This window comes from Oncorhynchus gorbuscha, linkage group LG04 (assembly GCF_021184085.1).
Source record: "Oncorhynchus gorbuscha isolate QuinsamMale2020 ecotype Even-year linkage group LG04, OgorEven_v1.0, whole genome shotgun sequence".
NCBI lineage: Eukaryota > Metazoa > Chordata > Actinopteri > Salmoniformes > Salmonidae > Oncorhynchus > Oncorhynchus gorbuscha.
In genome coordinates, this window is record NC_060176.1 from 50696419 (window position 1) to 50721436 (window position 25018).

Consider the following 25018-nt stretch of genomic DNA (forward strand, 5'->3'; position numbering starts at 1 on the left):
AGCTTATAAGAAATCCTGCAATGCCCGCCAACGAACCATCAAACAGGCAAAGCACCAATACAGGGCTAATCGTACTACACCGGCTCCGACGCACGTCTTATGTGGCAGAGGTTTCAAACTATTACAGACTACAAAGGGAAGCACAGCCACGAGCTGCCCAGTGACATGAGCCTACCAGACCATTAAATCGCGTCGAGGCAAGCAACACTAAGGCATGCATGAGAGCATCAGCTGTTCCGGACGACTGTTATCACACTCTCCGTAGTCAACATGAGTAAGACCTTTAAACAAGTCAACATTCACAACATATCCCTAATTGAGTCTGTAATACCAACATGTTTCAAGCAGACCACCAGTCCGTGTGCCCATGAATGACTACAGACCCGTAGCACTCTTGTCGGTAGCCATGAATTGCTTTGAAAGGCTGGTAATGGCTCACATTAACACCATTATCCCAGAAACCCTAGACCCATTCCAATTTGAATACCGCCCAAACAGATCCACAGATGATGAAATCTGTATTGCACTCCACACTGCCCTTTCCCACCTGGACGAAAGGAACACCTACGTGAGAATGCTATTCATTGACTAGAGCTCAGCGTTCAACACCATAGTACCCTCAAAGCTCATCACTAAGCTAAGGATCCTGAGACTAAACACTTCCATCTGCAACTGGATCCTGGACTTCCTGACGGGCCACCCCCCAGTAGGTAGCAACACATCCAACACTTTTCACCCATGACTGCATGGCCAAGCATGACTCCAACACCATCATTAAGTTTTCCGACGACACAACAGTGGTAGGCTTGATCACTGACAACGACGAGACAGCCTATAGGGAGGAGGTCAGAGACTTGGCCAGGTAGTGCCAGAATAACAGCCTATCGCTCAACATAATCAAGATTAAGGAGATGATTGAACTACAGGAAAAGGAGGACCGAGCACACCCCCATTCTCATTGAAGGGGCTGTAGAAGGAGCAGGTTGAGAGCTTCAAGTTCCTTGGTGTCCACATCACCAACAAAATAGAATGGTATAAACACACCAAGACAGTTGTGAAGAGGGTGCGACAAGGCCTATTCCCCCTCAGGAAAATTAAAAAATTTGGCATGGGTCCTCAGATCCTCAAAAGGTTCTACAGCTGCAACATCGAGAGCACTGGTTGTATCACTGCCTGGTACGGCAACTGCTCGGCCTCTGACCGCAAGGCACTACAGAGGGTAGTGCGTACGGCCTAGTACATCACTGGGGCTAAGCTGCCTGCCATCCAAGGACCTCTACTCCAGGCAGTGTCAGAGAAAGACCTCAGCCAACCCCAGTCATAGAATGTTCTCTCTACTACCGCATGGCAAGCTGTACCGGAGCGCCAAGTCTAGGACCAAAAGACTTCTCAACAGTTTTTACTCCCAAGCCATAAGACTCCTGAACAAGTAATCAAATGGCTACCCAGACTATTTGCATTGTCCTGCCCTCCCAAACCCTGCTGCTACTCTGTTTATCCTATTTGCATAGTCACTTTAACCATACCTACATATACATACTACCTCAATTAGTGTTAGCTATTTTTCACTTAATAACTATTTTTTACTTAATTGCACTGTTGGTTAGGGCCGGTAAGTAAGCATTTCACTGTAAGGTGTACACCTGTTCGGCGCACGTGACAAACTTTGATTTGATCATGATGGTAAGGACCCTGAAACCTGCCGTGACTGCCTCCTGTGACCAGACTCTACTGTCGTGCCGACCTCTGAGGGAGAGACCAGTAGCCGAAACAGCATTCTCTTCAGTAAGTCAAATGATTAAAGTCATTTGCTTTGTCCGTGTTTTTATAGTATCATCATCACCCGTACCAATCCCACCATCAATCTCTCCAGACACAAAAAACCCACCCTCTCTTTCTCTCAGCAAGGACTAGGAGGAGATTAGAAGCCTCATAACTGGAGACCTTTAAGAAACATGCAGTGTCTCAACTTCCTCCCACAATACCACTTTGGGGACCTGGGTATGATACAGTTCATGTACTTCTCTCACCTTTTACCATCTAATGAAACATAACTCTCTTAAAACGGAATTAGTTATTTCGTACTGGGAGAGCATTCACTCCTGTAAATATCTTCTCTGTTTCTGTTTCAGATCTGTGTCCTGATGAGTGAAGGAAATGACAGACAACAGGCTTAAGTCTAAGCCACCTGATCAACAGAATGACCCATCACTGGGACTGTTCTAACCTTCTTAACGTGTTGAATTGTGTTACAGTACATTCAATTATTTTACTGTACACTGCATTTAGTTGCTTGATACTTATTATTACTACTAAACAAACATTGTTACTGTATGTAATTTTGCTTTTAAAAAGTTATACGATTAATTCAAGTCTTAAACAGTAACTTCTATGTGTTTCATTGCAACTGTTTATGGTGAATGAGAGACACCACCAAAATATGACCCTTCAGAGGTCCATGTAGCCTACCGATCAGAAGGAACACGCTCCGCTCACCAAAAGTCAAGCTATGGTCAAGGGGCAGCATTTCTGCCACTCCCCAGTGACACAGAAATCATGTACTTCCTGCTTAACTGTTCAACTTAATGGACAGACATATCAAGGTCGATTTGTCTTATTGAAATGGGAAATACATTGAAATGGGAGGAAATAGATATCTGTTTACTTGCTACCTGTTTCAGTATTTTATTCAAAGTTTCCATGTAGCCCTCACCCTGAATTAGTTTATTGGTTCCTAGTGGTCAGCACATTTGTCTCATTTGGCATAAAAATGTGACAAAGCTAGGGCACAACAAAACATTTAAAAGAGAAGCTCTTTTGTTTTGGGACCAAGGCAGTTGGTTGCCAGGTAACTCAAGAGAAAGTGTAAGACCCCCTCATGTGCACAGAAACCAAACCAAGGGCTGCATCCCTCTTCATCCTGCAACGTTGTTTTTACTGTAGTCCCATTCCAGACCAGACACAATGTACATGCTATTGATCATTTAAGTCATTATTTAGCTTGTTGCTACATGTAACAAAAGGTCCTTCAAACAAAAGCAATTGAAGCCCTTTTCACCATAATGTGGATGTTATCATTTAGCTGGTATCCAGGCTGTCCGTTTGAATTCATTCAAGGACAATAGTCCCAAACAGAAGCTTCTATTTAGAGTGCTCTGGTCCCTAGCTAATAGATGGTGTCTCCTCAGTCAGGGAGGGGACATCCATTCAGAGTTATATAAGACAAGTCTGGAAATGAATGCTGATTTAGCCCTCCATTTACCCATTCAAGCATTGAAGCATGTTGAAAGCCTCCCCTCTTCCTCCTCCACATTGCCCCTTATGCAACAGTGCTTTTGTCTAAGCCTCCGGGAGGCATATGCCCCAGCAGTAGAGGTGTTCTGCTCTATCTGTACGATCGTCCTCAGTGTCTCTGCTCCATCTCTCTCTACCTCTCTCTATGGCTGTTCAGCTGGTTGTAGCTCTCCTGGCTCTAGCCTCTCTGAGTGCTGCATCTGCACCGGACTGTAAAGAACTGGTCAAACCCCTGGTACTGGAGGACCATACCGAGGTAAGTTGTGATCATAATACTAAATATATTTTGGACCTAATGAATACGTCTCAGATGACACTCTACTCCCTATCCGGCTAACCTACTATGGACAGTGACAGATGCTGTGCAGTATTTATTAGGATCTGCAATTTACTCTTCCTGGGGTTTCCAAAACAGGAAGCGCAAATAAAATAAATAATATATAGCACATTTACATTACAATTTAACCATTCAGCAGACGCTCCCAACCAGAGCAACCCACAGCTAGTTCATTCATATTAAGATGGTGAGACAAGTACATACCACAGTCATATCTCAATCACTTAACACATACATAATGCAAAATACAATACAAAATGCATATAAATGTCTGTCTTTTCACAGTTCCCGTCATGCTGTAAGGTGTTCTTCTATCTGTTCTTTGAGTCTGGTTTTATTGTTAGCTTGAGTTACCTGCTGTGGCAGAGTTCCATGTAGTCATGGCTCTATTTAATACTGTGTTTCCCAGCCTCTGTTCTAGACCTGGGTACTGTGAAGAGACCTCTGGTTGGATGTCTTGTGTTGTAACTATGAGTGTCCGAACTGTGTGCCAACTGCTTCAACAGACAGTTTGGTACCTTCAACACCTCGAACAAAGACCAATAGTGATGCAGTCAATCTCTCCTCAACTTTGAGCCTAATTCCTTCTTTGCTGCACCTGACCACAACTGGACAGTATTGGAGGTGTGACAAAACTAGGGTCTGGTTGACTGAGATAGAGAAAGCAGAGAAATCCGTTATCATAGACAGACCTCATCCCATTTTAGTAACCGTTAAGTCATAATTATGTTTTGACCATCAAAGCTTGCCATCTAGGTTGACACCCAGCAGTTGTCTCCTCAACTTGCTCAATAGCCACATTCAATAATAGATCCAGATGAGGATTAGGGTTGTGAGTGATTTGTCCCAAAAATTATGCTTTTAGTTTGAGATGTTTAGCACCAGCTTATTGCTAGTTACCTTAAACTTAAGTTATTTTACTGTTGCAGCCGACGTGTATACTGTTGAGTCGTCAGAGTACATAGACACATAGGCTTTATTCAAGGAAAGTCATTAGTAAACACCAAAAACAATAAATGGTCCAAGCCGGCTGCCCTGTGGTACTCCACACTCAACCGAATTTGCATTAGAAAGGCTTCCATTAAAGAAAACATTGTGTCTTCTATTGGATAGGTAACTGTACATCCATGATAAGGCAAGGGATGTTAATCCATAACACCTACACATTTTCTTTTTACTATACTACCCTTGTGTTCCTTCCAACTTCAAAATAGTCCATATTGGTATAGGATGAGGCAATTAGATGGTATGAAACTTATGTGTTTTTCCTTGTCTGTGACTGGCAGCTCTATGGCAAATGGGTGTATGTGATGGGGTCTGCAGATCATTTATTCTTCCAAAATGCTTTGGGGACTCTGAAAAGCTCCTGGATAGACCTGTCGGCTACATCGGACCATAAAGTAGTCACCCTAAGATGGGGTGACCGCATGTAAGTCTGGCTATATTGTGGATATGAATGCAGACTTTAGTGAATGTCATTCATAGTAGTTTGGAAAGGGCTTTATTAAATATCAGGAAAGTATGTGCAATGGTAGACATTTAATTTGACCTTTCTCTGAAAGCAAAGACAATGTTTCAAATTGGCACCTAAGCAATGAATCATACAACATGCTAACACGTTTTTCAAAATGTCCATCAGTGATGGCAAATGCATCGTGGGTACAACACATGCTACCATCTCCGGCACCACTTCCACAGTACACAGTAAGTGACCAGTGCTCTACTAGCCTGGTTGCCATATCTGTCTGTGCTTTAGCCAACACCCTCCCCTGGCGTTGTTATGCCAAATAGGACAACGGCAAAGGAGCAAGTTGGCTGAAGCAGAAACAATCTGGCAACCTGGCTAGTGCTCCACATCTGAGGGATGAAAACATTTAGCTGCTCAATAAGAGAGGGCCTTTATCCACTTAACTATTAATGTGTATATTGCCATGTTATGTCTTCACTGTATGTCATCGTATGCCTGTAAAGATAAATAATAAATAAAATGTATTTTTTACTTGGAAATTACATGGTAATCATAGTAATAATAATTACATTTTATTTTCTTTGGTATTCACTGAAACAAGCACCAAAAAGTAACCTGCCATTTGGTACAAGGTACTTACCAAGTGTGTTGAATTTGTTTACTGTAACAGCTGAAGCAGGACAGAAAAAAACCCGTTACCAAATGTCCTAATCATAATGGATAAGGCATGGATTTTATTTTGTGGATCCACAGTTCATTTGTCTGAACACAAAGGCCAGTACCTGGAGACCTGCCCTGACTGCCTGCTTTGGTCAGACACATCTCGTAATGGAGATGTCACTGGCAGATACCTGCTCCTGTTCAGTAAGTCCGATCAATTATCAATTGATTTGAGGAAGTCCCCATCCCCAAAATTGTCGGACCCATCTGGATGTGCTTTAACCAATTCCTAACTGCTGGTTCAGTGTCATGACAAATGTATGGCATGACAACGATGGTCAGAGGAGTTGGCTTAAGCACATACAGATCTGGGATCAGGCTAACCCCACTTATTGACATTGATAAATAGTAGCAGTTTAGGCATGCTATACTCCAGACAAAGCATTGTGAAAGCCTGGAGTTGACCCTACATCGATAAGGTGTTAAAATGCTATCTTTATGTCAAAGGGATCAGTCATTATTTCAGAACCAGCGAGATATATTCAATGCTTTGAAAGACTTAATGGGAGATGAGCCTTTTGTTGTCTGTTACCAGCCCTTAAAGATTACACCAGCAGTACTGTAGGTCAGCTCACCAGCCTCTCTCGCTCTCCCTCTCTCAGCAAGGACAGGGAAAATGGATCACACATACCTGGACACCTATAAGAAACAGGCAGAGTGTCTGAACTTCCCAGAGAAACACCAGACCTACGATGGAAAAACAGGTCAGGGGTTCTCTTTGCTCCTCATCTTTTCATTATCTTTTATAGATGGTAAAAAAAATCTACAAAATGTGAAACTTTAAATGTATATTGTGCAGACAGAGAAAGCAATGCCATTCCATTGTCAGGATTGACAGCATGGCCAATGTATTCAACCTTCTCTGACCCATGGTGTTGAATGTTTATCCTTTTAAGCTTGGAAAAGAGATCCTTAAATCTAGACTTCAGTCCAATAAAGCTACGGCAGATATGTGATTTGATGTCAGTTGATCTGTGGCCAATGATCTGGAGCCTTCTTGGAAGGGCACTTCTAATGTAACTTTATGGCACCACTCAAGGGGCTTGAATTTTAGAGCTCTCCCTGTAGATGTCGCGGCGACGTAGCGTCCCCATGAGTGACAGAACACTGCGCAAATAGATTACATTACCAAACCTTGCGCTCCGTATATTCCCCTGGATGCCCCACCACCACTGAAAGCACTGAGCTAGGTTGAAACACCTGCATTTTGGAGCTGACTTACTTAACAAGTTTGTATGAGGCTTTATTAACTGAATGATATCTTTAAAAAAAAACATTATTTGCAAACTGATGTGTGACACGTATTCATGCCCAAATAACATGCAAAACAATTAGACCATTTTTTGCTAAACAGGTGGGGCGCCACCTGCCCTGAATGACGGGTCGCCACTGAATAACCTCACACTTTCTCTGTATTTCAGAGCTGTGCCCTGATGACAAGGAGGAGAAGAAGGTGGTGGAGGAGAAGGTGGTGGTGGAGGAGGAGGAGATTATGGAGGAGATTATGGAGGAGAAGGCTACAGAGGAGGAGAAGGCTACAGCGGAGGAGAAGGCTACAGAGGAGGAGAAGGCTACAGCGGAGGAGGAGAAGGCTACAGAGGAGGAGAAGGCTACAGAGGAGGAGAAGGCTACAGAGGAGGAGAAGGCTACAGAGGAGGAGAAGGCTACAGAGGAGGAGAAGGCTACAGAGGAGAAGAAGACAACAAAGTGAATAAGAGAACCAGATCCTCACCGTGTTGCCCAACAAAACCTCCCTTTAGTGGAACTTTGATCCCATAACCACTAACCAAATACCACTTGTACTTCCATGCATTTTAAACCATGTCTTACATACTCATGACACGTTCTAGGTGCTGTATTGTTAAAAAATGCTAAAGTTTTTACCTTGAACTGTGTCTTTTTACTGTTTATTTGATAACAGTTCAAGGTATCTTAAATAACAAAATATGACTGTTCAAACAAAGACATTTAAATAAACACATTCAACCTTGTAACTTTTTTCCTTTGAAGTTATGAGATCTGAATATAATGTAACACTGGGTGTACAATGTAAAACTTCCTGTACATATCTAGGTTACTTGGGCTATATTGAGAAGTGAGTTAAAGGAAAATTACACTCAAAAATGTGTTTCATTAGTCCACTGTTGATACTGTCCCAAAATGTTTTGCATGTCAGCAATCAAGTTTTCAAAATGCGCATCATACTGTGACTCTTTCTGTATTTTGAAAGTTCTATATCCTGAAAACTTGATTGTTTGAGTGCTTCCGAGTGGCACAGCGTTCTAAGGCACTGTATCTCAGTGCAAGAGGCATCACTACAGTCCCTGGTTCGCTTCCAGGCTGAATCACATCTGGCCGTGAGTCCCATAGGGCAGCGCACAGTGTCGTCCGGGTTTGGCCATCTTTGTAAATAATAATTTGTTCTTAACTGACTTGCCTAATTAAATGTAAAAAATTGCTGACATGCAAAACATTTTAGGACTGAATCAACAGTGGACTAATTAAACAAACACTAAAAGTTTGACTGGTATTATCCTTTTAAAAAATCAGACAACCGCCAACTACTTCTATACCGAACTTGAAATGTGTAGAGATTTACTGTGCATGTTAATACTGTGGTTTTGAAACACAGCATGACAATATGGACCATTTCTTCAAATGTGGAGTACATAGTAATAGACATTGTCATATACACCGAGTGTACAAAACATGCCCTTTCCATAAGATAGACTGACCAGGTGAAAGCTATGAACCCTTATTGAGGTCACCTGTTAAATCCACTTCAATCAGTATAGATGAAGGGGATTTTTCAGCCTAAATTCAGAGGGTGAATGGGCAAGACAAGACATTGAAGTATCTTTGAACGGGGTATGGTAGTAGGTGACAGACACACCGGTTTGAGTGTGTTAAGAACTGCAACACTGCTGGATTTTTCAAGCTCAACAGTTTCCTGTGTGTATCAAGAATGGTCCACCACCCAAAGGACATCCAACCAACGGCAAGCCAGTGTTGAAAAACAGGTAATTGATGAGAGGACAAAGGAGGCTGACACAAATTGTGATCCATAAAATAATGCACAACTCATCGTACCTTGATACGAATGGGGTACGGCAGCCGACGACCTTCTTTCAGCAAAATACTGCATTTGCAGTGGGCTAAGGATCAAAAACACTGGATTGCCAGGTCTGATGAATCCCGGTTCCTGCTGTTTTACGCTGATGGGAGGACTAGGGTATAGTGAAAACCACTTCGTACATGCATACATCATACCGTGTGTCAACATTGCAGGCTGGTGGTGATGGTGTGTTTTCATGGAACACATTGGTCCCCTTGATAAAAGTGGAGCAACGTTTGAATGCCACAGGATATCTGAACACATTGGTCCCCTTGATAAAAGTGGAGCAACGTTTGAATGCCACAGGATATCTGAACACATTGGTCCCCTTGATAAAAGTGGAGCAACGTTTGAAGCCACAGGATATCTGAACACATTGGTCCCCTTGATAAAAGTGGAGCAACATTTGAAAGCCACAGTATATCTGAACACATTGGTCCCCTTGATAAAAGTGGAGCAACATTTGAAAGCCACAGGATATCTGAACACATTGGTCCCCTTGATAAAAGTGGAGCAACATTTGAAAGCCACAGGATATCTGAACACATTGGTCCCCTTGATAAAAGTGGAGCAACATTTGAAAGCCACAGTATATCTGAACACATTGGTCCCCTTGATAAAAGTGGAGCAACATTTGAAAGCCACAGGATATCTGAACACATTGGTCCCCTTGATAAAAGTGGAGCAACATTTGAAAGCCACAGGATATCTGAACACATTGGTCCCCTTGATAAAAGTGGAGCAACATTTGAAAGCCACAGGATATCTGAACACATTGGTCCCCTTGATAAAAGTGGAGCAACATTTGAAAGCCACAGGATATCTGAACACATTGGTCCCCTTGATAAAAGTGGAGCAACATTTGAATGCCACAGGATATCTGAACACATTGCCAAATCAGGTGCATCCCTTCATGGCAGCAGTGTATCCATCTGTGAATAGTTTTATTTTCACTGCAGAATAATGCCACAAGGCTGTGATTGTCTAGGAATGGTTCCACAAACATGACTGTGAATCCAGCTGATCTCAATCCAATTGAGCATCTGTGGGATGAGATGGAACAAGCTCTTCGGATTAGAGATCCACTACCAGCCAACTTGACACAGCTGTGGGAAGCATTGGAGTCAACATGGGCCAGCATCCCTGTGGAACACTTTTGACACCTTGTAGAGTCCATGCCCGACAAATTGAGTCTGTTCTGAGGACAAAGGAATTGCAACTCAATATTAGGAATGTGTTCTTAATGTTTTGTAGAATCAGTCCATGTAGAGTGCATACTAACAACATTACTCAATATACAGTTGCAGCAACAAAGCATCTGCAGCAACAAAGCATTTGTAGAATTGTACTTATCAGTAGACTAGCATTTAAGAACAGGTCATCATTTCATCGAGTTTGTGAAGGAAAAAAAAACATGGAAAAAGTGATAAGCAAGTTAGGTCCCCAAAACAGATTTTTACAAAGTCAAATGAATGTGTTAGAGGTTTCATAATGCTTGTATCTAACCTAAAGTAGATCATTTAAGATTGTTTATACATCAGTTGGGCTCTCTATAAGCTACAACATGAGGTCTTAAACCTAGCAAAAGTGCTTCCTTGCAGTTGTGTTGGGTAACAGTCAAAATGTTTGCCAAGGGGTAAGTTGAGCCAATGGCCACTATACAAAGGATGATCACATTTAGTCTGTTTTATGTCTGACGTGCATAGCATTTTTGCACTGTATGCATATGAACTCAATTTTGTTCATTTTTTAATGATACTGAGAAGACATGTCCCGTCCCGTGTATACAAACGTAAAACAAGCAGGGGTCTAGCCCCCCCCCCTGAGATTATTCAAAGAGCAGCCAAGGAAGTGAGAGAAGGAAGACGTCAAATCACCTTCACTTGCCTACGAATTGGCAGATCGAAACGACAACTGGTCAAGAAATGGAGGGTAAGTGATATTGAACAGAATCTATATTTGAATGTAGGCATACAATACACCACACCCCAATTCTATTAATTTAACCAACCAGCACCATCACCTACTGCCACAGGACACCATTACCCACTTAGCCCAAGGCAGCGCAGCTTACCCTGCCAAACCCAGATCCGTCTGGTGGGGTGCCAGATGGTGAAGCGTGATTCATCACTCCAGAGAACGCATTTCCACTAGCAGCAAGCTTTACGCAACTCTAGCCAACGCTTGGCATTGCGCATGGTAATCTTAGGCTTGTGCGGCTGCTCAGCCATGGACACTCACTTCAAGAAACAGTTATTGTGTTGACATTGCTTCGAGGCAATTTGGAACTCGGTCATGAGTGTTTCAACCATGGACAGACAATTTTTATGCGCTTCAGCACTCGGCTGTCCATTCTGTGCGCTTGTGTGGCCCGCCACTTCGCATTGACCGGGGCAGCTCTGGCAGGGCAGACATTTTATTGACCGACTTGTTGGAAAAGTGCCATCGTATGACCGTGCCACGTTGAAAGTCACTGACCTCTTCAGTAAGGCCATTCTACTGCTAGTGTTCGTCTATGGCGATTGCAAGGCTGTGTGCTTGATTTTAAACTTCTGTCAGCAACAGGTGTGGCTGAAATAGCTAAATCCACTATCACTCTTGGCCATGTAGTGTATTTTTTTACATGAATTCTGATTATTTCTAGGGACACACAACAGCCTGAGATATATGTAGATCTCTTTGTTAGAAAGAATACTATGCATTTATTGACATTGTGATGCTGAAGGTAAAACAAATTACTCAACTTACCCTTCTCTCCCTAAATTTGCTCCGTGTGCTGTCCTACCAGGTTCAAGGTATATTAATATACTGCGCACAAAAAAAGTTTGTCATAATCAGTTGTGGAAAAATGGCCCAATACTTGAGGAAAAGTAAAGATACCTTAATAGAAAATGACTCAAACGTCACCCAGTAAAATACTTAATATATACAATTATATATTAGACTTAAGTATTAAAAGTAAATGTAATTGCAAAAATATACTGTAATATAAAAAGTAAAAGTATAAATAATTTCAAATTTCTTATATTAAGCAAACTGACAGCACAATTGTATTATTTTAGTGTATGGATATCCAGGGGCATATTCCAACGTTTTCTTTAGGAATGTAGTGAATTAAAAGTTGCCAAAAATATAAATAGTACAGTACAGATGACCAAAAATGACTTAAGTGGTACTTAAATACACTTCAAGTACTTTACACAACTGGTCATAACTCATTGACGGCCGCTGTCTATGCGTCCTCTGCGGGAAAACCCGTGGATATTGCTCTGCAAGTAGCAGTTTGAGTCCGAGGGTTAGTTCATATGTTGACAATATACAAACACATTTCCTCAAAATTCTGTACATGGATGCGACAAATGAAATCAGCTTTTTTGTATCATAATTTCAATGTTAAACTGCTAAAATAAACACAGAAGCAAAACAACTAAAGACATATTACTTACCATTGTGTGGCACATAGGCTGAAGTTTGGAGAGCAAAAAAAGTCGCGAATAACCAATAAACCATGGTTGTAAATCACTGTTCCCCTGAAATTAACTATACAGGCAAGCGCGAGGGAAACTGCAGACAGCCATCTGTCAGCGCTTAGAGCCAATTAAAATACATGTTGGATTTGAAAAGACTGACTCCATCAACAGAGGGTTCGTAAAAAGCCTCGTCTACTATCAAGTGATTAATATATAGGATTTATTAGATAATTTCTATTCAGTGACGTAAACTACTATCTTGGACAAGGTGTCTCGAACATGCTGTGTTGCACAGCTGGGGTGACACTAAGGACAGGTAAAAAACAAATCAGGCTTTATTATTTATTTGATGACCACACAATTCTTTTAAAATCATTTTCTTATAGCACTGTGATTGTTATAAAAACTGTGATTGTTATAAAAACTAACAAGAAAAATCTGTTATTTTGATTTAACCTCATTAAAACATTTGAAATTATTTTAATTTATACTTGACAGTATAATCTTTTTAAAAAGCAGTGAAACTAGGAAGAATAACTTCATTAATAGTCTTTAAAAGATACACAGCTTCCCAATTTACTGTATGTAGATTAAAAAGGCACTGGTTAACTACTGTACTTCATTCCATGCTGGCTATAGCTGGATAGGAATGATGCGGTCCAATCTCCCATTCTGACCATTAGGCAATAGTGCATTGTACACATCTAATTCCAAACACTTTTTCTTTTGACAATAACAATGTGTTTACTTACAATGCATTTGGAATGTATTCAGACCCCTGGACTTTTTCCACATTTTGTTATGTTACAGCCTTATTCTAAAATGGATAAAATGTATTGTTTTCCTCGTCAATCTACACACAATACCCAATAATGACAAAGTGAAAACAGGTTTGAAGAAAACAGAAATACCTTATTTACATAAGTATCCAGACCCTTTGCTATGAGACTCGAAATTGAGCTCAGGTGCATCCTGTTTCAATTGATCATTCTTGAGATGTTTCTACAACTTGGAGTCCACCTGTGGTAAATTCAATTGATTGGACATGCTTTGGAAAGGCACACACCTGTCTATATAAAGGTCCCACAGTTGACAGTGCATGTCAGAGCAAAAACCAAGCAATGAGGTCGACGAAATTGTCTGTGGAGCACCGAGGGGATTGGGTCGAGGCACAGATCTGGGGAAGGGTACCAAAAACGGTCTGCAGCATTGATGGTCCCGAAGAACAGTGGCCTCCATCATTCTTAAATGGAAGAGGTTTTGCAACCACCAAGACTCTTCCTAGAGCTGGCCACCCAGCCAAACTGAGTAATAGGTGGAGAAAGGCCTTTGTCAGGGAGGTGACCAAGAATAATAATAATAATAATATATGCCATTTAGCAGACGCTTTTATCCAAAGCGACTTACAGTCATGTGTGCATACATTCTACGTATGGGTGGTCCCGGGGATCGAACCCACTACCCTGGCGTTACAAGCGCCATGCTCTACCAACTGAGCTACAGAAGGACCACCCATACAGAAGAACTCGATGGTCACTCTGACAGAGCTCTAGAGTGCATCTGTGGAGATGAGAGAACATTCCAGAAAGACAACCATCTCTGCAGCACTCCACCAATCAGGGCTTTATAGTAGAGTGGCCAGACGGAAGCCACTCCTCAGTAAAATGTACGACAGCCCGCTTAGAGTTATGAAAAGGCACTTAGACTCTCTGACCATGAGAAACAAGATTCTCTGGTCTGATGACATCACGATTGAGCTCTATGCCTGAATGCCAAGTGTCACATCTCGAGGAAACCTGGCAACCATCCCTATGGTCAAGCATGGTGGTGGCAGCATCATGTGGTGGGGGTGGTTTTCAGCAGCAGGGACAGAGAGACTATTCAGGATCGAGGGAAAGATTAACAGAGCAAAGTACAGAGAGATCATTGATGAAAGCCTGCTCCAGCACTTTCAGGACCTCCGACTGGGGTCAAGGGTCAAGCACACAGCCAAGACATCGCAGGAGTGGCTTCGGGACAAGTCTCTTAAAGTTCTTGAGTGGCCCAGCCAGAGCCCGGACTTGAACCCAATCGAAAATCTTTGGAGAGACCTGAAAATAGCTGTGCAGTGACGCTCCCCATCCAACCTGAGAGCTTGAGAGGATTTGCAGAGAAGAATGGCAGAAACTCCCTAAATACATGTGCGCCAAGCTTGTAGCATTATACCCAAGATCGAGGCTGTAATCGCTGCCAAAGGTGCTTCAACAAAGTACTGAGTAAAGGGTTCAAATACTTTAGTAAATGTATTATTTCAGTTTTTTCTTTTTAATAAATTGGCAAAAATGTCTAAAAACCTGTTTTTGCTTTGTCATTATGTGGTATTTAATACATTTTACAATAAGGCTGTAAAGTAACAAAATGTGGAAAAAGTCAAAGGGTCTGAATACTTTCCGAATGCACTGTATATAACTTCTACATATAAAATGTAAATGCCATTATAATATACTTTTGAAAAATATATTCAATGTACAATTAATTACCCAGTGGAAAACTGAACATGAAAAAAAATACAATAATTAAGCAACAGATATAACATGACAATAAAAGCAACAAACCCATTTCAATGTGAGCTTCATTTTGGTATAAAGTGATTAATAAAATGTGTGTGTGTGTGTGGCTCACCAGCCTGTGGGTGGCCAGTCAGACGAACATAACACGTTAACCACCATTCAAACATCCTACCTCAATTCATGCTTTGTCATAAGGCACACAATCCTTTCATACCTATGCCCACTCAATCTTTTCCCCTCCATCTTTGGTTCAATAATCCCTCATTTTCCATAGAACTTCTTGTTGAGGAGGAAGATGAGCAGGTTGACGTTGACTTTGGCTTTGTCAAACATCTTCATCACCGCCACTCCCTCGTACTGCAGCTGGAGCAGATCCTAGATAGGGACAGTGACAGACAGTGACAACAGTCAACTATGGTTCTACGATCATAAAATAAAATATATATTTTAAACAACTATGGAACTACGGCTGGAGGAGGTCCTACACGGAACAGAGTCAACAGACAGAAACATGTCCTAGTCAACAGACAGGGACACGGAACTATCAGTCTGTCAGCATGACAGAGAGGAGCCGTGACAACCATGAGTCGTCTTCATTTGGAATAAAAGCATCACCTGGAAATGGAGTTGGACCTTTTCCATCTCAACTCCCATGAACTTGGCCTTCACCTCAAAGTCCCCAACTTCCTCACTGGGAGAGATGTCAAACATTACATTTTTGAACCTGAGAGAAAAGACAAATACATGCAATTGAATTAATCAAATGAAAAGACAGGATACAGACACAGATAAGACAATAGCAGGACTAGAGTTGGTTAAGGTCACAATGTCAGACAGACTTGTTTTGGCATAACATTTAATGTCAATTGTGAGAAATAGTATGATCAGAATTATAAGCTTAGATATCCAATTTTCTCAAAAAGTTTGTGTAGTGTAGTGTGTTTAACTGGGCCATAGTGTAGTGTGTTTAACTGGCGATGCCTTCTAGATACTAGCTCTCAGTTTCCACTTTGACATGACCTGGAACTCCCACAGAGCAGTGAGGAGCCGACTGGCTCTCCTCAGCGCCACTCTAGCTAGAATAGCCTGACCAAAACATGAAGGACAGGAGCGAGTGTTCGGAGAGCGAGAGGGAGAGTGAGAGAAAGGGAAGGAGCGAAAGTGGGGGAGAGCAAAAAAAACAGAGACCGAGAGAAACAAGAGCGAAAGAGCGAGACAGAACACGGTGGGCTTCTGTATGGACAATGTCCCTTAATGAGGTAGTTCCTCCCACCCCATCTAACACAGAGCTAATACAGCTCACTCCTCCCATCAAAGTCATGCCCTTGTCCCCGTCCAAATACTTTACCAACGCATCCTTCCGTTCTCCCTTTATTTCATGTTATCACTGATCTGATTGGTGAAAGCTATGACAGACTCATGCATTTATGAAAGTGTTGGAGAATGTTCCCTTGACTACCACAATACCCAAGACCCAGTATGGTACAAACTCACTTCAGGATTCAATACCATGTTCACATTTGGTGTCCATAGGCGGGTTGTCTGACAACGTCACGAAAATGCTGCGCATGCATCACAGGGGTAGAAGGCCATCTGCTGTTATGATTCTGAACAGTCAGATCGCTAGCAACAATGACAAGAAGCTGCCATGTGGGGAATCATAGGTCGCTTGTTCTTGATACCATGCCTTGTATTGAGGTGTTTTGACTGATGTCATGTCTATGATAATATGGCAACAATTTGCTAACTAGCTAGCTAACAACTGTAACAATGTATTCAAGAGACAAATGCATGTTTTCAATAAACATTTGCAGACGAAATATAGTTTACATGTTGTCAATCATATGATTCTAAGCCAACCTCCGTTTCACCCCGAAGATGAGCACGCATCAGTTTTGTTAAACAACACACCCACCTATACTCCAAGTCAACCACACACTACCTCTGAATCACAAAACCCTGGCTATTCGTTGTAAAAAGTTTGTCCGTTGCATAACATTTTGCTGTGGTTTGAAATTGTGTGTACAAATGAATACTACTCCGGTTTCGGGAAGCTGATGTCACTGCACAATGCTAAGCTAGCTAGAACCAGCTGTCCTCAGTCTTGCTCCACTCACTGGTTGGTCTGCAGCCCCTCTATCTCCAGGATCACTCCCTTCTCGTGCAGTCGGGCAGCCGTATACTTCAGAGACTGATGCTTCCACTTCTTACTGCCCTTCTCCTCCACCTTCCTTTCTAGCTTGATGGACCGCCGCGTGTTCCTGTGGACACACAGACACGCGCCAGATAAGACACACGCATGGAAGTCACACAAACACATACTTAACACATCAAGTTTTGAATGGGACCAAGAGCAATGACAATGTATTTCAACACTAGCCCATATGGCCCAATTCCAAACCAATCCATCCTCTCCATCTCTAGATCTTTGTTGCAAGGCCCTGTACAGTGTTTGTGAAGGTCAGGTGAACTTCGACTTATGGTTAGTGGCGAGGGATGGGTTTTGTAGGGAACACTCACTTCCTGTTGAGGTTGTCGAGGCACGTCTTGATGTAAGTGTCGTAGTAGTTGGTCTGGTCCTGATAGAAGGCTGTCTTGGAGTTGAGCGCGCTCAGTGCCTGCTGGAGCTTCACCAGCTCCGCCCTCCTCCTCTGTCTGTAGCGTCTCTGGTAACGAATGTCCTGTCAATCACACGCAGAAGGGACATGATTGGTCATCTACAACACAAACGCTGAAGGCCATCAGTGTGCTTGTGTCTCTGTGTGTTTGTGCGCATGTGTACCTTGGCAATGTCGTTGATGAGGTCCTGGTACTTGTTGCTAGCGGTGACCAGGCCAGCCTGCTCCAGGGTTCGGAGGTTGCGGAGGATCTTCCTCTTCTTCTGCTCCAGAGGCAGCTGTCTGTCCTCCAGCACCGCCTGGCTGCTCTTCAGCCCCTCTGGGGTCTGGGCGTCCTGCACCGCACGCAGCGCCACCACCTTAGAATGCTCACATTCCTACAGGACAGCACAGGTAGGAAGAGGCAGACACACAAAAACAGAAAAACAGACTAGCATGTCTAGTCAGTCCACTCTTTCCCACTCCGGCATGACATAAAGGGAAAAGCATACAAATAAAACCACTGATAGAGAAGTAGGCTATTTGAAGTGTGTGGTTGGCTGGGCTGTGTAGGTTTCATCATTATGACATCACCTGGAGGGCAGAGGCCGGGGTCTCAAGGGTCTCTGGGAGAGTGTCTCCTGGCTGGATCCTGATCACATCTACTATCAGCTTCTTAGTCCTGAGAGAGAGAGAGGTAGATGGAGACGGATTAAAAAGGATTATGTCATTTCAACTAAACAGTGTAGCTCCCCTCAAACATTTAAGTCTTGTTGATTTGGTAGTGTGTTGAGCTCTGGCCTCTGCTTTGCACTGGGCTCAGGGGGAGAGCAAACATCTTGCTATGTTAACACACACACAATGGACATGTCACTGTCCCGTTGGAGTTTCCATGACCCTGCAGTAGGGCATGATGCCACTCAAACACATTTCCTTTTTTCTGACCCAGTGCATGGTGGACCAACACTTACCAGGACCACAGTGACACTCTGTATGCCTCCCAAACGGCAGCCTATTCCCTTGATAGGGCCCTGGTCAAAAGTAGAGCACTATAAAGAGTAGGGGTGCCATTTGGGACACAGAGCCTGAGAAAGCAGAGCTGGAGGGTTGACATCCTGAACATCTCAACTACTGTAGGTCAGATGAACAGAGTTGTCTAGAGATACCATTTATAGTATCATAGGTCGCACCAGGTCCTTCTGTAGCTCAGTTGGTAGAGCATGGCGCTTGTAACGCCAGGGTAGTGGGTTCGATTCCCGGGACCACCCATACGTAGAATGTATGCACACATGACTGTAAGTCGCTTTGGATAAAAGCGTCTGCTAAATGGCATATATTATTATTATTATAGGAGGTTTTCCTGACCACATGATTAGTCGTGATTATTGGTGCTCATGTCGCAGGAAACATGATGTAAACATTCACATCAGCAGAACAGAGGCCGTCTTTTAAACACAGCTTTCTCAAGGAAGAGCAAGAAATGGGCTAAAAATGTCAGGACAGGAAGTGGTAGTGGAGCAGGAAAGAGCACGTAGAGCGGTCACTGAGCAATACCCACTGTGGTTATTTATGTATGTACCTACTGGAACGTCATAACACAGCATTGAAACAGTGTTTCTTCTGGCTTCTTCCAAGTTAGCTTGGTCAGTACAAAACAGCTCACTGTGTAGTCTCCAGGGTTGGGTAGGTTACTTTCCAAATGTAATCCATTAGTTACTAGTTACCTGTCCAAAATTGTAATCAGTAACGTAACTTTTGGATTACCCAAATTTAGTAACGTAATCTGATTACATTCAGTTACCTTTAGATGACTATCCCCTTAAGAGGCATTAGAAGAAGACAAAATTGTATGTTACCAATTGAATGACATCAATGTCAATCAATGTTAAAGTTTACATAGCTGGCCATATATGGATGTTAAATGTAACTTTATGGGTTGGTTATGTAGGCTTCTTCTAACCCATCGCTTTCTACTACATATAATACATATAATATGATTAAATTACATCTTTACATTAATATATCTAACTTATAAGTCCAAAAATGGATCTTGCAACTACAGATTGCCCCTTTAAGTCTATCAAAAGCGTGTGAGTTGAGAGCACGTGTCCATTAGGCCTATGGATTTTTTTTTTTAAATGAGTTTGAATTAGATTGAGCAATAAAAGCCCCACTTTTATTCTACAGGCTGGGATCCGCACTATGCAGCGGTTGCAAAATCGCAATTTTCACTGGCTGACCACTGGTTTCAAAAACAATGGTTGATAGGCAGCTTAAACTTCTTGAATTCAACCATTATTGGGTTCAAATACACATTTAGATTTGTGAACAGCCATCCACAACAACCACAATCCGTAAGGCACAAATAGCTAAATGAGAGAGCAGCGTTGTGATTCACATACATGCGCTATGTAGATAGCAATAATAAGTTATATCCATATCTCCGCAGACTACACCACTGCTTTCATACTTGAATAAATGCTTGGAGTTAAGTTGGATCATCTTTGGATGCGGACAGCAGTCGTACCATTGGAAAACATAGCTTGGACTGTAGCCTACAAAAGCCTATTCCTGCTCTTTTCCCACAATCCATCAAACACATTTGGTGTGTCATCATAGTGGTCTCTGACTTGTGGTCAGACTCACTCAGGTAGAACAAACTTGCAATGCTGATTTGAATGTCATTGAGAAAACAGTGTGATATATTTTTATGCGCAAACATCCTTTCTGAATTGATAAGTAATCCTCAAATGAATAATCTAGTATTTCAAGTATCTGTAATCTGATTACAATATTGTAGCTGGTAACAATGGATTAGTTACCCTTTTTGTGTAATCCCTTACATGTAACGGATTACATGTAATCCGTTACTCCCCAACCCTGGCAGTCTCTGTGTGTGGATGGAGATTCTAGTAGGTCACCATAATGGAGAGTCAATAAGAGATCTACTATATAGGGAATAGGGTGCCATTGGGGACTCATCCAGGCTTACTTCATCATCAGGCCCTTCGTGTCCTTGTCATCTCCCTCCAGAAGCTCAAACTTGCTGGTGAGTGTGAGGGAGATCTCCGTTTTAGCCAGCTGACTCAGGGTGCTCTCCTTGTTGGGATGGTTAGGATCCACGGCTCCTTCACCTGGAGAAAAGACAAACATGCTTAGCTCTCCCTGCAGGCAGCTTCCTGACTCATTCTGAGACTGTGTACATGCTTATCACAAATTAGGATTCTGTCCTGTAAATGGATCTTCTAATGTCTGGGAGGAAGTGTGGCGTGTAAGAGGCATGGTGGTGTGTGTGGTACCCAGCAGTGCCTCCACATCAGGCGCGCCCCCCAGGTCCTCCAGCAGCTCATGCAGCAGGTCGTTGTGGTCGGGGGAGATGGCCTCCAGGTGCTCCAACACCAGCTAGGACACACACACGGTTAAATCACAGTAGCTAGGACACACACACACACACGGTTAACCACAGTAGCTAGGACACACACGGTTAATCACAGTAGCTAGGACACACACGGTTAATCACAGTAGCTAGGACACACACACACACGGTTAATCACAGTAGCTAGGAATCACAGTAGTTAGGACACAGTTAACCACAGTAGTTAGGACACGGACACACACACAGTTAACCACAGTAGTTAGGACACGGACACACACACAGTTAATCACAGTAGCTAGGACACACACACGGTTAATCACAGTAGCTAGGACACACACACGGTTAATCACAGTAGCTAGGACACACACACGGTTAATCACATTAGCTAGGACACACACACGGTTAATCACATTAGCTAGGACACACACACGGTTAATCACATTAGCTAGGACACACACACACGGTTAATCACAGTAGTTAGGACACACACACACGGTTAATCACAGTAGTTAGGACACACACACACGGTTAATCACAGTAGCTAGGACACACACACACACACACACACGGTTAACCACAGTAGCTAGGACACACACGGTTAATCACAGTAGCTAGGACACACACACACACACGGTTAACCACAGTAGCTAGGACACACACGGTTAATCACAGTAGCTAGGACACACACACACACGGTTAATCACAGTAGCTAGGACACACACACACACGGTTAATCACAGTAGCTAGGAATCACAGTAGTTAGGACACAGTTAACCACAGTAGTTAGGACACGGACACACACACAGTTAATCACAGTAGCTAGGACACACACACGGTTAATCACAGTAGCTAGGACACACACACGGTTAATCACAGTAGCTAGGACACACACACGGTTAATCACATTAGCTAGGACACACACACGGTTAATCACATTAGCTAGGACACACACACGGTTAATCACATTAGCTAGGACACACACACACGGTTAATCACAGTAGTTAGGACACACACACACGGTTAATCACAGTAGTTAGGACACACACACAGTTAATCACAGTAGTTAGGACACGGACACACACACAGTTAACCACAGTAGTTAGGACACGGACACACACACAGTTAATCACAGTAGCGAGGACACACACACGGTTAATCACAGTAGCTAGGACACACACACGGTTAATCACATTAGCTAGGACACACACACGGTTAATCACATTAGCTAGGACACACACACGGTTAATCACATTAGCTAGGACACACACACGGTTAATCACATTAGCTAGGACACACACACACGGTTAATCACAGTAGTTAGGACACACACACAGTTAATCACAGTAGTTAGGACACAGTTAATCACAGTAGTTAGGACACAGTTAATCACAGTAGTTAGGACACAGTTAATCACAGTAGTTAGGACACAGTTAAACACACGGTTAATCACAGTAGTTAGGACACACACACAGTTAATCACAGTAGTTAGGACACGGACACACACACAGTTAACCACAGTAGTTAGGACACGGACACACACACAGTTAATCACAGTAGCTAGGACACACACACGGTTAATCACAGTAGCTAGGACACACACACGGTTAATCACATTAGCTAGGACACACACACGGTTAATCACATTAGCTAGGACACACACACGGTTAATCACATTAGCTAGGACACACACACGGTTAATCACATTAGCTAGGACACACACACACGGTTAATCACAGTAGTTAGGACACACACACAGTTAATCACAGTAGTTAGGACACAGTTAATCACAGTAGTTAGGACACAGTTAATCACAGTAGTTAGGACACAGTTAATCACAGTAGTTAGGACACACACACAGTTAATCACAGTAGTTAGGACACAGTTAATCACAGTAGTTAGGACACAGTTAATCACAGTAGTTAGGACACAGTTAATCACAGTAGTTAGGACACAGTTAATCACAGTAGTTAGGACAGTTAATCACAGTAGTTAGGACAGTTAATCACAGTAGTTAGGACAGTTAATCACAGTAGTTAGGACACGGACACACACACAGTTAATCACAGTAGCTAGGACACACACACGGTTAATCACATTAGCTAGGACACACACACACGGTTAATCACAGTAGCTAGGACACACACACAGTTAATCACAGTAGTTAGGACACAGTTAATCACAGTAGTTAGGACACACACAGAGTTAATCACAGTAGTTAGGACACACACAGTTAATCACAGTAGTTAGGACACACACAGTTAATCACAGTAGTTAGGACACAGTTAATCACAGTAGTTAGGACACAGTTAATCACAGTAGTTAGGACACAGTTAATCACAGTAGCTAGGACACACACACACGGTTAATCACAGTAGCTAGGACACACACACGGTTAATCACATTAGCTAGGACACACACACGGTTAATCACATTAGCTAGGACACACACACGGTTAATCACATTAGCTAGGACACACACACACGGTTAATCACAGTAGTTAGGACACACACACACGGTTAATCACAGTAGTTAGGACACACACACAGTTAATCACAGTAGTTAGGACACAGTTAATCACAGTAGTTAGGACAGTTAATCACAGTAGTTAGGACAGTTAATCACAGTAGTTAGGACAGTTAATCACAGTAGTTAGGACACGGACACACACACAGTTAATCACAGTAGCTAGGACACACACACGGTTAATCACAGTAGTTAGGACACAGTTAATCACAGTAGTTAGGACACAGTTAATCACAGTAGTTAGGACACAGTTAATCACAGTAGTTAGGACACAGTTAATCACAGTAGCTAGGACACACACACACGGTTAATCACAGTAGCTAGGACACACACACAGTTAATCACAGTAGTTAGGACACACACAGTTAATCACAGTAGTTAGGACACACACAGTTAATCACAGTAGTTAGGACACACACAGTTAATCACAGTAGTTAGGACACACACAGTTAATCACAGTAGTTAGGACACAGTTAATCACAGTAGTTAGGACACAGTTAATCACAGTATTTAGGACACAGTTAATCACAGTAGTTAGGACACAGTTAATCACAGTAGCTAGGACACACACACACGGTTAATCACAGTAGCTAGGACACACTCTCGGTTAATCACAGTAGCTAGGACACACTCTCGGTTAATCACAGTAGCTAGGACACACACTCTCGGTTAATCACAGTAGCTAGGACACACACTCTCGGTTAATCACACTAGCTAGGACACACTCTCGGTTAATCACACTAGCTAGGACACACACACACGGTTAACACTAGCTAGGACACACACACGGTTAACACTAGCGAGAACACACACATGGTTAACACTAGCTAGGACACACACACACGGTTAACACTAGCTAGGACACACACACACGGTTAACACTAGCTAGGACACACACACACGGTTAACACTAGCTAGGACACACACACACGGTTAACACTAGCTAGGACACACACACACGGTTAACACTAGCTAGGACACACACACGATTAACACTAGCTAGGGCACACACACACACACGGTTAACACTAGCTAGGGCACACACGGTTAACACTAGCTAGGACACACACGGTTAACACTAGCTAGAACACACACGGTTAACACTAGCTAGGACACACACGGTTAACACTAGCTAGGACACACACACATGGTTAACACTAGCTAGGACACACACACACACGATTAACACTAGCTAGGGCACACACACACACACGGTTAACACTAACAAGGACACACACGGTTAACACTAGCTAGAACACACACTGTTAACACTAGCAAGGACACACACGGTTAACACTAGCTAGAACACACACTGTTAACACTAGCAAGGACACACACGGTTAACACTAGCTAGGACACACACGGTTAACACTAGCTAGGACACACACGGTTAACACTAGCTAGGACACACACGGTTAACACTAGCTAGGACACACACGGTTAACACTAGCTAGGACACACACGGTTAACACTAGCTAGGACACACACGGTTAACACTAGCTAGGACACACACGGTTAACACTAGCTAGGACACACACAGTTAACACTAGCGAGCACACACACAGTTAA

At 42.7% G+C, this 25018-nt stretch overlaps 2 protein-coding genes across 3 annotated transcripts in view; one reads left to right on the forward strand and one right to left on the reverse strand.

Moving 5' to 3' along the window:
- Window positions 1–3287: 3287 nt before the first annotated feature.
- On the forward strand, window positions 3288–7810 carry LOC124033265. The gene is made up of 6 exons (XM_046345248.1): window positions 3288–3550; window positions 4918–5060; window positions 5271–5335; window positions 5853–5963; window positions 6422–6523; window positions 7241–7810. The coding sequence occupies exons 1-6, from the start codon at window positions 3440–3442 to the stop codon at window positions 7528–7530; spliced, it is 822 nt and encodes a 273-aa protein (XP_046201204.1). The 5' UTR covers window positions 3288–3439; the 3' UTR covers window positions 7531–7810.
- A 6915-nt stretch (window positions 7811–14725) lies between these two features.
- Window positions 14726–25018, reverse strand: part of iqgap2 (IQ motif containing GTPase activating protein 2) — an 80680-nt gene continuing 70387 nt past the window's right edge. For both annotated transcript variants that reach the window (XM_046347115.1, XM_046347114.1), the window contains exons 31-38: window positions 20850–20952; window positions 20543–20684; window positions 18145–18232; window positions 17736–17948; window positions 17474–17634; window positions 17071–17214; window positions 15569–15677; window positions 14726–15328 (exon numbers count right to left, since the gene is read on the reverse strand). In XM_046347115.1, coding sequence (XP_046203071.1) covers window positions 15215–15328; window positions 15569–15677; window positions 17071–17214; window positions 17474–17634; window positions 17736–17948; window positions 18145–18232; window positions 20543–20684; window positions 20850–20952 — 1074 coding nt within the window. In that variant the 3' untranslated portion in view covers window positions 14726–15214. The remainder of the gene's footprint in view (window positions 15329–15568; window positions 15678–17070; window positions 17215–17473; window positions 17635–17735; window positions 17949–18144; window positions 18233–20542; window positions 20685–20849; window positions 20953–25018) is intronic.

Coding starts and splice junctions, on each gene's coding strand:
- LOC124033265 (XM_046345248.1), top strand. CDS start 3,440: ATGGCTGTTCAGCTGGTTGTAGCTCTCCTGGCTCTAGCCTCTCTGAGT. Junction 3,551..4,917: donor TACTGGAGGACCATACCGAG/GTAAGTTGTGAT, acceptor TGTGACTGGCAG/CTCTATGGCAAATGGGTGTA. Junction 5,336..5,852: donor CACCACTTCCACAGTACACA/GTAAGTGACCAG, acceptor GTGGATCCACAG/TTCATTTGTCTGAACACAAA.